Source organism: Ambystoma mexicanum, chromosome 1p (assembly GCF_040938575.1).
Source record: "Ambystoma mexicanum isolate Mex_15411 chromosome 1p, UKY_AmexF1_1, whole genome shotgun sequence".
In the NCBI taxonomy this organism is placed as follows: domain Eukaryota; kingdom Metazoa; phylum Chordata; class Amphibia; order Caudata; family Ambystomatidae; genus Ambystoma; species Ambystoma mexicanum.
Genome location: NC_090921.1, coordinates 1052601949 through 1052618772, shown reverse-complemented (window position 1 = coordinate 1052618772; position 16824 = coordinate 1052601949). Strand labels below are relative to the sequence as shown.

The following is a 16824-nucleotide window of genomic DNA, read 5'->3' as shown; positions in this document are numbered from 1 at the left end:
TACTTAGCTGTGGTCTTGCAATATTTTCTTGAGGACAGTTTCTCTGTAATTCCAGAATAGGCCCAGTAACCAAAGCCTCTCCTAAACAGGACCTTCCTTCTTGCGGTTAAACAATGAAAGTCAGTTGGGAAAGTAAATCCAGATTCTAAGTTCCAATTGTCGTCCTATCAGCTATCCTGTTCATCTTGGCCAATAAGCTTCTCTGTCACTAGCAGGCATGATGGCTTAAATAGACAAGTGACGTGTATCAACATAGAGTAGGGAAGAAAAGCAGGCTAAATATGAACCGTGGCAGAATGCCTTCTTTAAACTAGATATCAAATTCTGTGTGAGGATTCCCCCCACACCCTCACCTGGGCAACCTGTCATGGAAAAGTTATTGAGTAACTTATCTTGTCTTCTACAGCCCAGTTCAATAATGTTCATTAACCTGTTTTCTTTTAAAAGGTTCTACAAGTACCTTATAGGCCACAAGAGAACAGGATGCAAGATTAATCCGGGACCCCTGGACGACTCCTGAGGCTAGAAGATGCTCTCCCTTGTCACAGTACTTTTGGTGCCTTGGCAGGTGAAATGTCAGAATTTCTTGGTTTAACTTGACGATTCCCTGAGTATAGATCCCCTCCCCACCCCCTTGCAAGGAGGAGTCACTGGCATGCTGAGTCCACGAGAAAAATGGAACCAAAGTCATTCTGAACTGCAGCATTTTTACTGTTCGCAGTGCTCTCCTTTGGTCGAAGGTTTTTTTTTTTTTTTTTTCTTTTTTTTCGGACTGTAGAAGTCCTGTGAAGATGAAACTTGCTGTGGGCTCCTTAAAGGCTTGGCAGATGTAAGCACCCTGGACATTTCGATGACTTCTAGCAGCAACGGCTGCATAGGTCAGTTTTGGTGTCAGGTTTTGGAATATCGTGGTTTTCTGACTTTCGGTTCTTGGTGCCTCAGCACGGACCTCTGGATGGCTTCTGGTGACCTAGACTCGACCACTGCAGTGGCCCTTGGACCCGCACCAAGTCTGGACCCTCAGGACATCTTTGTTCGCTTCTGGTGGCGGGAAACCCACCGGCGGACCTTCTTCTGCACCCAGCGACTCTGTACTCTATCCGGTGGGAAAAAGTGGTCATTGATGATGGCAAGGATGTCCTTTGAAATGTTAGGCAGTTTGGAACTTTTACAGCTCCGGTTGTCCAGCAGCATTATGCCAGGGTACCCCCTTCTCGGGGCAGTAGACTTGCACAGCTTCAGTACCCCCACCTATGGGTGCTATAAGGGTATCCCTTGGGTGTTCACCAAAAGGAAAACATGAAGTGTTGCACTGCCGCAGGTCCAGCTGAATGTCCGTGGCATAAAACATAGACAAAACGGTAGGACAAGGACTAGGAGGCCCTGTTGCTCCATAAGGCATTTCCACCATCGCCACCATCACAGGGCCCATTTCAACATGGTGTTTGGAGACCCACTGCGTTACTGACTAGGAAAATCAGCCAGAGACACCTCTGGGGTGCTTGCAGTGCTTTAAAAGGGGTGGGTACGAAATCGAGCGGAGAGGTCATCTAATGCGTTGTGATGTAATATTTGGGGGCTGGCCATAAAAAGGGTCCCATGAAGTCTCAGATCTCAAGTAGCTAATAAAGCTTTATAAGAGGACTGGCCTGTGTAATTAAAGGCATTGCCTAATAGTCAATCGAGTGTGTATATGTGCAATGAAAGGGGAATAGAATCTGGTCTAAAAGATGTATTTAAAAATGGTTAATGTGTGTAACATTTCTGGCCAAAACAAATATATTCACATATGAAACAGAACATAGAATCAAAAGGGGTTAGTACACCATGCAATTTCCTAGTTCTTTTGATAGAATGCAAGAATAATTGATTTGTAATTGTAGGCATTTTTAATGAAAATACTTGAATACAATGCGTGGCAGTATTCTTTTCTATACCTTTTGTGTGTGAAAAGTACCTAATTTCAATTTTCTTTAACTGATGTTGTGGCAAAGAGCAGTATTGCCATTCATATTTTTAAAGAAATGTGGTAAGGGAGGTCACTTTGGAAAGCCCTGGTTCAAGGGCAATATTTGGAGACTGCCAGGGCTGTACCCTGGCTAGCCCTTGGTGCTTACATTATACGCAAGTCCAAAGAATAGCTGCATCATCCTGGGATCCATCCCAGCCAGTGGGGAGTAAAAACACCAAATGTCTGCTGGATAGCTATTAATTGCTTTTTGACATCTGGGTGCTGATATCGGGGAAACCAGAGTAAAAAGTCAGAGGTGCCAAACCTAAAATTCATTTGTTATAATAAAGCTCACACCTTTTGCTTCCTAGCATTAATGCTTAAAAGCCAACACCCACATATAGATAGATGCATGGTGTGGTAGGTCAAGAGAAGGAAACGGACCAAGTGGTGGTGTTTCAAGATGTATGATTATATTTAAATTATGAAAAAGGCCCATCTGTCCTTATTGTAAGTGTTTTCCCGACCTAAAGCAAAACTAACGTTGCTCGTCATCAAGTGCACTATAAAGCAAAATAGTCTGTGATCAATTTTTTTAAAGCTAATCCTGCGCTGACCCCACCACAAAGCAAAACCGCAAAAGAAAAGGTTCAGGAGAAATACTGCCTTCTCGGACAGGCTTCAATAGGCTATTCAGAAAGTCACTTATTTAATTCCTTAAAGGCAACTTGCAGTGTCTCTTTGCTACTTTCTCTACTTAGATGTGAGTATTGAGTTCCTCTATAACTCTTATTCTTACAGTTCTCTCAGTTCCTTGGACACTTGTCCTTTCACTGGGACGAGTAGGTTGATCCCCTAAGTACTCTTCACTCTGCACTGGGGCGCGTATTCTGAGGGTAATCTGCACCCATTTTCCCCCTACCTCTGTGCTTCCTTCAGTCGTAGGCTGGCCGAATCCTCTCGACTCAAGATCTCTTGGATTTGTGCAGCGCCTTCCTCCTTGCTGGTTTGACTCCCAGGCTTCACATTCGCTGGACGTTTATTCCTTCTTCCAGTTTGTTAAAGTGGGTACCGTTATATGACCTTAAGCATTCACACCCTCCCCAGCAGGGAAGACTTCTCTGACGAGGAATTTAGCAGCACACTTGGCGTCTGGTTGGGCACATGGGCCAGCCTCAACCCATCGGGAAAATGGACACACCACCACAAATAAATATTGTGCCCCATTGCATCTTTCTCCCATGTCTGCATAATCAATGTGCACCTTGCGGCGGCATAAGGTTCCTCTGTGTTCTCAGTGTCATGCATGTACTAAATTCCTGACATGTTTTGTATTGCACCACCATTGTTGCAAGGTGCTCCTATAAGTTTGGGATAAACCAATCTCCCTGAAGGTCTGCTGCATGTGTTGTTTCGAGCTCTGGCACAGGAAATGCAATTGCTCATATGCTTTATCCAATCATTCCATGGGCATTACGACATTACCTGTGCTCTGCTGTCTCCAAAAGAGATCCGTGGGTGATTGCACGCACCCATGTTTGAGCCATATGTCCTGTTCTCTGGGGGTGCTGTATGCTGTAGCTTAATGACTTGTGCGATAGGGAGAGATTTATATGCATCTGTGTCTGGCCTTGTGCTTGCTGTGGTCACAACGTATTCTGCTGATGTTTGTACTGGGAGATATGCTGTAGCGTTTGTTGCTGTGTCTGCGGCAGTATTACCCAATGAGGTTTTGTCTGTGTTATGTGTATGTGCTGCACATTTGACGACCGCCACCACAGAGGGCTCTGCGATGGCAGAAATCAATGTGTTAAGCAGGGCTGTATGCTGTACTGGTGAGCCATCTGCGCTTCTGAACCTTTTCTTCAGCGCAACAGACCTGCATGTCTTGAACTCCAGTTCCTGACAGACTGTTCAACTGTGACTTGTCGAAGTTGATTATCTGCCCTTGATTCTCTAGCAGTGACCATACCCTTTCCGCATTATCCTGGGTTAGCTTTGGACCAATCGGCTGTCTAGGCAAGGGTTGCTGCTGATCTCCTGTTTATGAAGAATCCCAATGAAAGGTGCCAGAACAAAACATTTTTGAAGACCTGGGGCAGTTTTGAGTGTCAGGAGAATGTGTAACAGATGATTCCCAGCCACCACAGCGAATCGCAGGAAATGTTGATGAGTTTTGTGGACTGGAATGTGGAAATAAGCACTCCTTCAGGAGTCCATAAACTCCTCTCTAATGACAGTGGAGCAGATTGTCTGTATGGAATGGCGTGTGATGACCAAATTGACTCACCCTATTGGCCATAATGGGGGTGAACTCTCCAGAAGGCTTCCTTACTAAGAAAAGGATGTTGTATTTCCAGTCCCTCATTATTCTGAAGAGACTGAGAAATAACCATTTCTTTAGAAGCTTCTGGGCGCCTTTCACAAATGTGGAAGTTTTTGCCCTGTTCTTGGGAATTGGGGTAATTCTGGGAGATGCGCTAGGAGAGGAATTCTCAAACTTGACGGAATATCCTTGGACAATCTCTCAGACCATTGGTCAAAATGAACTCTCACGTCTGGTGGTTGTGGGCCTGCTAGATAGTCAGGTCAACTGTTGCTTGTGGAAAGCCTGAGTGTTTGATGCCTGGGTAGTGACTACTCCATGCCCACAACCCTAACTTCTGTTATGTCCGATATCCGGGATGGGTTGGAAGTTCTAGGCGTGACTGTGGTGAACTCCGTCCTGGTCTAGGTTCCATGTTAAAATATATCAAAGTAAAAACGAAGCAGTAAAAAAATTATTTTGAAACACTTGGCGTAATATAACAAATTGTAAAAACGAGGGGAAAAGGTGTGAGAATTTATCAGTGAAACGAGGAAAATAAATGTTTTCCTTAACATATGCAGGAAAGTTTTTAGTGACCGTTTGATTGCAGGTTACTAAAAAACGCAGCGTGCTTCACGTTTAGAGCTCTATTCTAGTGAGGGAATCCACTACTATGCCATCTAAAAAGAAAAGTTACACGCATTTTATAGGAACCAAAAATTAGCCTGAATAAACAGCATAAACTCATTTGTAAATTTAAACGTTTTCCTTCTTGGCATCCAAGCTTTGTCCAACTATATGGCATCAGAAACAAAACCTTGGGGTAGTGGGGATTTTTTCTGCAGTCTTAGTATGTGGAGGTAAAAAAAAAACGTTTTTTTTTAAAAATGGCTTACAGATATGATTGGAGTGATATGATTGGTTATTTATAACGCGCTTAATACTCAGCGCGGACCCAGGGATCGAACCCATGTTGCTGCGTGTTTTGCTTTCAAGGCGAGCACATAGCTCAGGGGAAATCTGTTTATTTTACTTCGAAACAAGTCTTCGCTTCCTATTTATTCATGAAATGAAATGCAGGCTTGCTATGCTGGTAACCAACGTTCCTGAAGAAATTAAATATCTAAAATAAGCCAGCATGAAAAGCCAAATAATACCAAAACTCTGCATTGGGTTTCATACATTAGTATTTGCTGATTTTCTGCCTGTTGCAATTATCCAGAGTGCTATCTTTTGGCTGCCTCTATAAACCGTCACATTTCTACATTTGACCATTGCGTCTTCGTTTAACTGCGCGTTTGCATTTTCTTTTTTTAATAAAAACTTTATTTGATTGTGCATCACGTCGCAGCCACGACACACATTCATTAGTAACCAATATACAATACAAAGAAGTATTCGTTCTACATATCATGTCTTTCCACTTTGACAATGTCAAATCACGGTGTTTATGAGGCTATCTTCATCTGACGGCATATTGCATAAATCTATTCTAAACAGAGTCCAAATGTCTTTTGGCCTATTAGTTCAGGGTAACATCATCACATACTGTTCCTTGCGCTCGTTTACATAAGTGAGTTCTCGTAAGAAATAATACGTGGTACAAGTGGGCTTTTCCAATTTTGAAGGATGCATTTATTGGCAACAGCACATGTAACATTAAATAACCTTCTGGTCACCTCAGCCATTTTTCTTATATTCCCCAAACAGGTATTTCTGGGGTGTGAAGTCTGTTGGAATCTGTTATTTCCTCTAGTATCTCTGCCACCTCCCTCCAGAATGCGTTAATCACTGGGCAGGCCCAGTACATATGAAGCGAATCAGCTACGGGGTTTCCACATTTCTGACATCCTCTAGACACAGTACTTGTGAATTTTTCCACCCTAGCCCGGTGTGTAGTGTAATTTGTTCAATATTTTAAACTGTATTAAACGAAGACCAGCATTAAACGAGACTTTTTTGACATCAAGCAGTATCGTTTCCATTTTTCCTCATCAATGACCACATCCATATCCGATTCCCATGAGGCTTTAATCGTATTTGATGATGGTGTATGTGATTGTATTGTGTTGTATAATTTAGATACGCCAGTCCCGGTCTGTGAATATAAGGATTGAAAATATTCGTGTGAGGCAGGCTCATCCGGGAACAGTGGCCATTTAGCCTTAAATGCTGACTTCATGTGATGGTATTGCAATGTTGCCAGCTGTGGGCGTGTTTCCATTTTCAGCATCGGCCTGAATCCCAACAACTTCTGGCCTATGAAAGGCAGGCAGAGCGGCAAAGCCTTCTGGAATGAAACCACCTACAAAGATCTCAACCAGAAATGTATTCTGGCCCCCACCCTCGACCCAGAAGCAAAAGCTACAGCTCCGAGACTGTTACTATTTGAAAGAAGTTGAATTGATATCATAGCCAGCTTTTTTTAGCCAGCGTGTTTTTCTTTTTGTTTGTTTCATTTAATAATAATACTATTTTCAACAGTATAACAATTAATACGATGGGGCATGGTAAAACCTATACAACATATTTTTGCAAAGAAGACCCCCCAACAACTTGGGACTCTCAAGCCCCACGAGACTCTTGAGACTGAAATGCAACCACCACAGAGAGTCTTCCACCGCTGTGGTTGGTAACTATACAGGACCCCCCATAAAGGGAAGCCCAAACTATCGGGAGGCTAAAACCACTGTAAAGTCGCTCACCAATACAAAGGACCATCACTACATGAACTCGTGTCCAGGAGCAATAATGTATTTATTTAATATTTGTAAGGCACCTATAGAACAAGTGGTGTTTCAAGGCGCCAGAACACAGTGAGAATGTACCTCTCCGAAATCCAGCTCTAGCGAATAATCCAGCCAGGGAAAAGTTCTACCTTGGACTAGCTCTGTCCCAAGGACAGCCTTCCTGCTCTGTCCCAGGAACAGCCTTACTTCTGAGATAGCCCTGCCCTGCAACACCTAAAGCCACAGGATAGCCCCCGCCCCTGGGATCGAACCCAACCACAAAATGCACAGCACAGGGGAAGACAGACAGACAGGCAAGAAATAGCCGAAACAGAATAAACCAAGTTGAACAATCGCAAAACGCCACACCTGGAAACCAACCGATAATAAGAGCTAAAACACATTACCCGTTTGCTGAAAATTAACCACTTTCCTGTTGAATCATCAGCACATTCGATGGCTTACTGAACTGGGAAACCCACCAGAACCATCCAAGTGGTCAAAAATCTCCAAATAAGAATGGACAACGAAATAACACTAGAACTGCAAGTCAACCCAGTAGTTAAGAAATGCTTCTTCGATTTACCCCACAATCGAGAGGGTACTCCCCTTCCTTCACTTTCCCACACAACGCTCGCCATCATCTCTCTCATGTCAACCATAGAATACTGCCAACAACGTCCATCGCAGAATGCCAGAATACCGTGTCAAAAACTACAACAAATACAGAACGCTGCAGCAAGACTGCTCCCCAGACTTACCAAGAGGGAACACATCACACCAGCAATGAGAGCGTTACATGGCTACTGGTCAAAAAACAAATCTTCAAAAAACACTGCATAATACAGAGCAATCCAGGCCAAGGAGTGGAATTCATCCAGCAACAACATTCACCTCAAACCGAAAAAATATGTAAAGCATAGATTCGGGGGATCAGCATTCTCCTGAATAGCTTTGAGACTTGGGACCTCGCTCCCATAGGAAATGCAAACAGAAGACCACCTAAAATTCAGAAAACTGTTTAAAAAAAATCTTTAACTCACCAAGCTGAAGGGAAATCCCCCAACGAAACACAATAAAAACACCAAAAACCAGATTCCCCCCTCTCTAAAACGGGACCACCCGAAGAAATAAAGCATCCGACTGCAAAACACCATAGAATAATATGAACTTGACGATCAACCCAGCCTGCAGATAACGTTTTGGATGACTGCCGACTAACCCTACTAAAACCTCTAATACTCTGCATACCCACCCTCCAACACTGAACAAACCAGACACCTACATCTGCCGTAGCCCCCCGCCCAACCAGCCCCCTCCCCACCCCCTGGAAACTACAGACTCTACTAACGCTCCACAATACCCAACAGGACACGAAACCAAACGCACATAAACCACCCATATACAACTTTGCACCAAACACGGTTGACCAAATGAAAACAAACCAGCACACAGTGACCGTTTTTTCTGAACTGAAGCTACCAACAGCACATGAAAGCTGTCTTGTGCTTGTCCCTCTCAATCCCACTAACACCGCCCAACCTCCTTTCTTTTCAGATCTGCCAGAGCGCCTGGAGACCATGAAAATGGCAGAGGTTTGCAATATAATTCACTTAACCTAAGTCACCCATATTCTTACACTTGGTAAAGAAAAAACCTGCAATTATTAACCTATAGAGGTTCGGGGTGGGGGCAGAGGAGGAGGGGGGAGTGAGGGAGGAAGCGACGGAGGGGACGAGCAGCCTGAGCTGTCTTGTCCATGTGGCTGCAAAACCATTCAGTTAGACGTCTTTTGCAGCTATTAATGAGCATTTTAGATTTTTTTTTTATTTTTCCTTGGGACTATTCCACTATTTCATCAATAACCTTAGATGGGGCAGCATTCTGAGGCTACCGCACTTTTACTGAGAGGGTGGGCAGAATTTCTCCTCAAACCCTTTGAGGGCATACATTTTGCTCAGGAACCTGGCAGCACAGCCTTATGTGGCTTGTTCTATTCCTTAGTACACCCTTTATTTTTGGCATAATTCGGACCCCAACTGTAATTGGGTTGTTTCGTTGGTGTATCTTGGCGTTGGAAATCACATTTAAGTAACTATGCACATAGTCCATAATCTGGGGTGTGGCATCTCTTGAAGCATATTGATTAACCCTCACATACACCAGGGCTGCTCCTTCTGTTGACAACCATGGGGCGCCCCAGAATACAGGTGTTGTCTCATCTACCATGTTGCGTTTAGGAGGGAGAGGTTCCCAGGAGTGTTCTTAGCTAAGAACACATCCTCGTTACTTTCAATCATGGTCTGTCTGTAACTGATTACAGAGCACCACCTGGGTTGCAGGGACTGAGGAGGGGGAGAGCAGTGCTTCCTTTTGTGATTATGCTTCCTTCGAGGGTCCCTCGGGGAATCGGACCTTTTCAAGCCTTTCATTTCATGCCTGTAATGCCATGCATTATAATCTTTGGTGCAAAGTCACTGTAGCTCTTTGCCCAGGTCACTGCTTGACTACCTTCAAGGTAGAACAATTAGCGCCTTGTTTCATGTGATGCAGCTGCACTTCCCCATTGTACACGTGGAGTCTTTAATTTCAGCACAGCTTCTTCGCAGGCTCTTATTCGCCCTCTGAAGTGGGCATTTGTCCAGACAGCCTTGGGGCAATGAAGGCCATACTAAACTGCATCTTCATTGGGACACATTAAGAACCGGAAGAGGTGGGGGCGGAGCCTGCCTTTGTATTCCATCAGAGAAGGAGATCCAGGCGATGTCTATTGGGATAGGCTGTTGCCTTACATTTTTGGGAGTGGGATGAGGAGGATTGGACGAGGAAGTATTGTACATAGTATTCGGTGATTGCCAATCCATACATTTCATCTGCCACCACAATGATCTGTAGCGATCATTTTGCTTCATACTCTTAATAATTGTACACCAGCAATTCATTCCATTTATATTTGTGGGTGTCCGGTCAAAGGTTTGACACCCAAGTGGTCGAATGACCAAAGGGTCGAGTCAAAATGGCCGAAAACCAAATGGTTAATTTTATTTAAAAAATATATATATTTTTTGGTTTTCGGATAGTAAACATTTTTGACACCAAAAACGGGCGTTTGGGTGGGGACCCAACAAAATTTGACCATTTTGGTTTTCGATCATTTTGACTCAACCCTTTTTGTCATTCGATCATTTTGATTCGAACATTTGACCTAGAACCATATTTGTGTATATCATGCAGCCAAGGCATCGCAGATTTGGCAGCTTGTGACATCTGTTACACTGAAATCTAGACCTACTACAGTGCTGTATGTTATTTGTAAGAGTGTCTGCACCATCTCAGGAGATGGGCCCACAGGGCTGTTAAAAGTCACAGCCCTAAGGGTGTGCTTTATACAGTATGCGTGATAGTCCCTGTTTTCAGCTCCCCTCTCGCCCATGTAGGATAGATATGGGGATTTCCACTTTCCGATTCCTGCAGGGTAGCAGAAGAGGGCAAGTAGGGGGCATGGAGTCAGTCTCAAAATGTTGGGGTTACGTGCGGTAGGATAGTTTTTTAAAAAGCAGGTTGTGAATGGGTCCATGGTTGATCACCCAGTGCCTCTTGAAGTACCTGCATGCCCACGATCGCTTGTGCCTTTGCTTTGTTTACGCTGACCTCACCAACCCTCGTACATCAGGTGTGTCTATACTCCCAACTGTCCAGAAATAATTGAGGGGGGGGGAATTGATTTACTTTTGGTTGAAAACAAGCAGGGCATATTATCAAGGTGATGTGGTGGGAGGGGATTACAGGGGTCCCAGCAGTGGATTACAGGTCACAGCGTAGTAGGTAAACCTGTATCTATGCCCCAGCAGGATGTGGTGCCTGTATGTTACGCAGATGTCTGCAGTAGGTGCATGAACCTATTGCACTGTGGACCCTCTCCCTTATCTGTGACCAGGAGGCTGATTGTCTATTATGGCCAGTTGCATCAATCTTTTTCCTGATTGGGAAGCTTGTTGGTTCCACAGAGATGGTGATCACCGAAAGGAAGGAGCCATTTTAAAGCTGAGCAGAGAGCGCTTAGTCATTGGCTGCATCATGTCATTGGGCGGGTATTGATATGGTCAGGGCAGGCTTCTGCCCTCAGCCACTGCACATATTTTGCTGCTGCCTTTCTACTGAGTGTTTGAACTTAAATATAGTGCCCTCTCACCTCGCTGAACTCTTCAGCCTGTCCTTCGACTCTGTTTGCTTTCCATCTGTTTTCAAAACAGCCACGGTCATCCCTCTCCTAAAAAAGCAAAGGGCTCACCCGAACCTATAGTCTAACTTTAGCACTGTGTCTATCCTTCTGTACTAAAGTGCTCTTAAGGTGTGTGTTCAACCGTCTTAGAAATTTCAGACCTCCTCAACCATCGAGACCCCCCTACAAGCAGGTTTCCGCTCCTGTCGCACTCGGGGAAACTTCTCTCATGAATGTGTCCAACTCTGCTATGCTCTCAAACCTATCCTCTATCCTAATTCTCCTTGACTTGTGCTGTCTTTGATACTGTTGATCACTCTGATTTCAGTAATACTTTCTTCTTGGGATTCACGACCGAGCCCTTGCCTGGATTGAATACTACATTGCACCTCACCAATGTCTCCTGGAGCAACAACACCTTTCAACTCCCTCCTTAACTGTGGTGTTCCACAAGGCTCTGTCTTGGGTCCGCTACTTTTTACACTGTACACTTCTGCTCTTGGGGCACTAATCTCCTCCTTTGGGTTCTCGTACCAACTCTTCACAGACAACACCCACATTTAATTCTCTTTTCCTGAACACTCCATCCCTCTACGAACGTTTCCAACTGTCTCTCTGCCATTAAATATTGGATGGCTTTGCACTCTCGAATGTTCTGTACTGAAACAGAGGTACTCTTCTTCCCTGCCAAAGCAAGCTCTCTTCTCTTCCTCTGCCTATCTAGTTCCTACCTGACCCTCTCCCCTACTCTTTTTAAGCTAGCAACCTCTGCGTCCTCTGACTCTTCTTACACCTTCTGTACTTTCATCTACAGCAACTCACCTCAACCTCCTGAATATTCTGAACTTGGGCACCTCCTTCTTTTCAACACTGCTAAGCAGCTCTTAACCACACTTGTCTTCTCTCTAAACCGGACTACTGTGGCAGCATCCTCTTTGGTCTCCCCAACTATGCTTTCTGTCTTTTCGACAAGATCATTAACTTTGCTACCAAGACTCTCTTTGAACTCCCTCACTTCACACCTACTTCGTCCTACCGTCACCAGGCTGGATGGCTGATGATGCAAAACGGGGCCAGATATAAATTTCGTCTCCTGGTTGACAAATCCATCCATGGTAAGGCACCACTGTATCGAACTTTACAAACCTTTTAATCTCTGCTATGTCTCCTCACTACCCTTGTGGCTTCTCTCCCTTCCTGTGTTTCCTCTCGCTTGCGCGCTTTCCCCCTCATTGCTCCACTTGCATGGAATTCTGTTCCACCCGACATCTGAGAAACAGTCCACACGGATTGGTCCGAATTAAAAGCCTACCTCCTGAGTTACCCTTTATCTGCTTGCTAGCTAAAATAAAATGTCCTCGCCTCCAACCTGCCTCTGTTACTCACTTCCTCTGACTGCATTTTAGCACTTCACCCATCATGGTCACTTCACAAGCACAGCTGGCCGTACTGCCTACCTGCACTTAATATTCAATGTTGATTGTCCATAATCCATGTATGTCCACTTATGTATTCTTCCATTTACTCCCCCTCCACAACCTGGTCACAATGTCCCTCAAACTCGCCCCATGGTATGAAGCGCACTGCGTCCCGTCAAATCTGATTTGTTATCTATTATATTTTCTTTAGTGATCAAAAGAAAATTTGTATCTCCTGTATATAAATAAAATACTCTACTCAAAAATGCAAAACATTTGACTTGCTGTAGCACCCCTTTGCGCGCTGTTGGGAGTCTGAGTGTTACAACCAAGTACTTCCTTCTGCCTTCAAATGTCCCACTTTGCCCTCCCAAGCCTGTGCCTAGCTCCACCACTGGTGCCTGCCGATGCAGACCACGGGAGCAGTTAGCAAGCAAGGCTCGTGTAAACCTGCAAGAATGCACAGTCCTGTGGTGACAACATCAGGTGGTCTGCCTACAAGTTAATAAGACTGTGTCTGGTTTTGCCTCCATAACCTGCATCCCCTCTTAATCGGGTCCTTCCAAGTGTTCCCTTTATTGCCTATCCATCCAATTGTGCTCTTATTACAGTAGCCTCCTTGTGCAGTGCTCCCTGCTTCACGAGGTTTGCGATATTTAAAACCCAGCACACACTGCATGGTCTTGCTTCCTGACTCCTTCCCTTATGTTTTTCAGGCACTAAACGAGTTGGCATCAAAACATTGCAACCTGGTGGTGATAAAGCTTGGTAAGTCTGTGTGACTGAACTCTGGGGCACTAATGTGACTAGAGTTTGCTTCTCTTTGCTAGGAATAGTCAAATAATAAATGAATGGTGTGTAGGTATGTTGAACCCCACCCCCCCAAGAGAAGCTTGAAACAAAAGACCAGAAATTATTCTAGAAAGAAGTGCAATTTCAGCTCCACACTTGATTCACAAATCCCTGTCTCCTAAACAAGTGCCATTGAGATGGAGAGTAGGGATACTGTATGTTTTACTGAGTTGTGAAAAATGCAAACCTGTAGTACGGTGCAGTGTTTCATTATTACAGTAACACATTCTTTGCAAGGGCCCCCGGTCCTTGGTAAAATAAACACTGAACAAATATCCACCAGATGCGTTTTATTATTAATCACTACCTTTGTATGTACTTTGTCCTGCAAACCCTTCCACGTGAGGACACCACTCCCATATACCACATCCCAGCAGAGTCATCCACCTTGGAACCCCTACCCTAGATCCCTCCCCCCTCCCACCAACCCCACAAAACACACCCCACTACCAGGACACCTCTCACAAGCATGGTTTAAATGGAACATGCTCTTATGTTGGCCTGTTCAATATTTTTTGCTGAACTTATTTTTTTATTCGGTCTTCATAGACTTGCTGCTTCCTTGTAGGGCCTGTAATTGGTAGGTGTTCACGTGCTCCCTCTGTGCTCCTGTTAGAACGCCTTTGCAACCCGCTGCCCAAGGATTTAACCTCTCACGGGCTGAGAGGAGGCTATCCATCTTTCCGACCGTATGTAGTGCACATCTATCTGTACCTAATCGGGTCCAGGATCGGGGTCATGCTTGCAGGTGACTTCACACAGGACATGACCTTGTGGGCAAAAGTTTTCGACTCCTGCCCCAGCACTCCCGACACCACTTCCTGTACCCCGCCATCGTCCCGCTCGAGCCCCCTAGTACCTGATTCTGGTCTTCTGGCCTGCTCTGGTGTATCCATTCTGTCCACCCAAATGGCGGTGTTCCCTTTCCCTCGGCCACCCTGTCGTTTGTTTATGCGGGTGTCCTTTAACGGGGACACCCTCTGTGAATGAACGCATTTATTAGTTTGGGCTTTAGGCCGGAACTGTTGTATTAGAGTACAGATGGGGAGAAATGGCGTTTGCGGGACACACATCTTAAAGGTGTTTGGTTATTTGCCCACCCATTGATTGTCCATGGCTATACTAGTCCCTATAGCCATTCCCACCCAGTTTCTGTCCCTCCTGGCCTAAAACACCTCCTCATGGGAACTCTTTGAGACCACTTTAATAAAGCCTTACCATGAAAGGCTTCACTCTGTGCCTGCCAATAATTTCTAAGAGCTAATAACTTAATTGGAGCTGTAAACATACTACTGGTGTAATAAAAATGTCTTAACAATATATGACTTGCGCCACTCGATTTAGAAGAACTATGCCTGTCCTTCACTGAAGTACTGTTAAAAGCAAGCAATGGTAAGTCGACAGTTTTATCTTATGTAGAAGTATTGGGCATTTGCCAGGCACTGCTATTAGAAGCTGAAATGTGACCCAGGTGCCGTAGACCTCCCACAGGTACACAAGTTGTCTGTAATGCACATGTGCATTTTAGAAGCACCACCTCACCCCAAACATGCATTCCTACGCACCACACACTACCCTCCGTTTTGAGTAAATTATCTTGTGTGTGCAGCACTATCCAGCACAGTCTGGACCTATCCGATGATTGTATTTAGTATAGAGAAAGCCTCTGGTCTATAGCATCTACACATTGATCAAAACACGTACAGCTTTGAAATATTCTAGGAATTACACTTAACCCACCAGATTTGCCACCCCTTTGCTTTAACAAATTCAATTTGTCTAAGGCACTATACACTCCAGGGGTGCAGGGCAAATTCATTGAATGTAAACTGGAATGAGTCACTGACCATATTTCAGAAATCTCTAGGTCTCCCATTTTTTTATTTTAAATATTGTGGTTAAAATGTCTTCTCCAGACTTTTGTGAATCCAGGCTTTCAGACAGTGTTCAGTACTAGTACCCACAGCTTCTCCCAACCCCTAGATCAACTCAAAATTCATTGATGTATAAATGAACCCAATGTTTCATTCTGCTTGGTGGGCATATTTTGTGTTGTCTAATTTGCTTAGTTTGAGCCTTCCGCCAGCGAGAAGGCTGCCTTTGCAAATCCTGCAGGTGTGAGGTGGATGATGATGATGATAAAAGGGAAGATTGCCAGCAGTGAACATGGGCCACACCTTCTCCAACTTGCCTGATTCACCAGTCTGAACAACAGAAATACATTTAAGTGCTTTTCGTTGCAGAGGTTACGGATGACAAAAGCGCCAAAGAGGCAGCAGAGGCGGTGGAGAAGCACTTGAATGGAGCCGGGCTGAATGTGTTGATCAATAATGCCGGGATCATGCACCCAAGCACACTGGAAACTGCAGATGCCAAAGATATGTTGGATGTCTACGCCACTAACGTGGTCGGACCACTTTTGGTGGCAAAGGTACGACTACTGCAGAGCAACCAAAAGTACCCGTTCACCTGTTCATAGCGTGGGAGACTGGGTCAGGAGATCAGTCGTACGGTCACCCTGTATAAAGAGAGGACTTTGGGATGTTTGAGATTCCTTACAGCTCTGCACGTCACAAATTACTGAGAGTTGTGGGCGGAGATAAGGTCACATCTTGTAGTTGTTCAGTTGCCCAAGAATGATCATTGGGCATGACTAGTGATGTGGCCACCTCCTGCCTGAATTCCATGGTACATGCACAGATTGTGTACTGGGCCCTTGACCGATGTGGTGATATGTATATGGGAGCTGTAGCATGCAAGCAACAATATATACTTTGTCCCGGCATGAGAAACCGTACCACTAGCAGAACATGTACAGTGGGGCTCATCGCAATCTATACATGGAACCATTGAGAATTCACCTGAATTACCCCAACATAGCCATGCATCAGTATGCGGATGACTGTCTGCTGTACTTTAAGGTCAGTGGCCCCAGGACATTGCTCAAATCCACAAATGCCTGGCTGCTATCGGATGCCAAATGCTTTCCTTAAACTGAACGCGACCAACACTGAATTTGTCCTTATCTGTCCACCCCACCATACACGCTGTCCACCCCACCACACACACAATAGCTGGATGGCATGTGCCTGGAAGGATTCACTCATCATGTGTCAAACTCTATTAAATCCCAGTGCTTAATTTGTGATGGTAGTCTTTCCTTCCAAAAGCACATAGCCAAAAAGGCACAAACCAGATGGCTAGAGATCCACACACTCTGCAAAATCAAACCCTTAATTCCCCTGAATTAATTCAGTATGGTGGTCCAATCCCTCGTTATCTCACACATCCATGGAGGAAATTCCCTCTTTAGAGGGCGTCGAACCTCTCGCCTGACCCCTCCA

The 16824-nt window shown here is 44.8% G+C and overlaps 1 protein-coding gene across 1 annotated transcript in view; it reads left to right on the top strand.

Annotated features, from left to right (window-relative positions):
• LOC138447932 (C-signal-like) overlaps positions 1-16824 on the top strand; it is a 73417-nt gene that overhangs the window by 16167 nt on the left and 40426 nt on the right. The window contains exons 2-3 of the mRNA XM_069604460.1: positions 13345-13396; positions 15724-15911. Coding sequence (XP_069460561.1) covers positions 13345-13396; positions 15724-15911 — 240 coding nt within the window. The remainder of the gene's footprint in view (positions 1-13344; positions 13397-15723; positions 15912-16824) is intronic.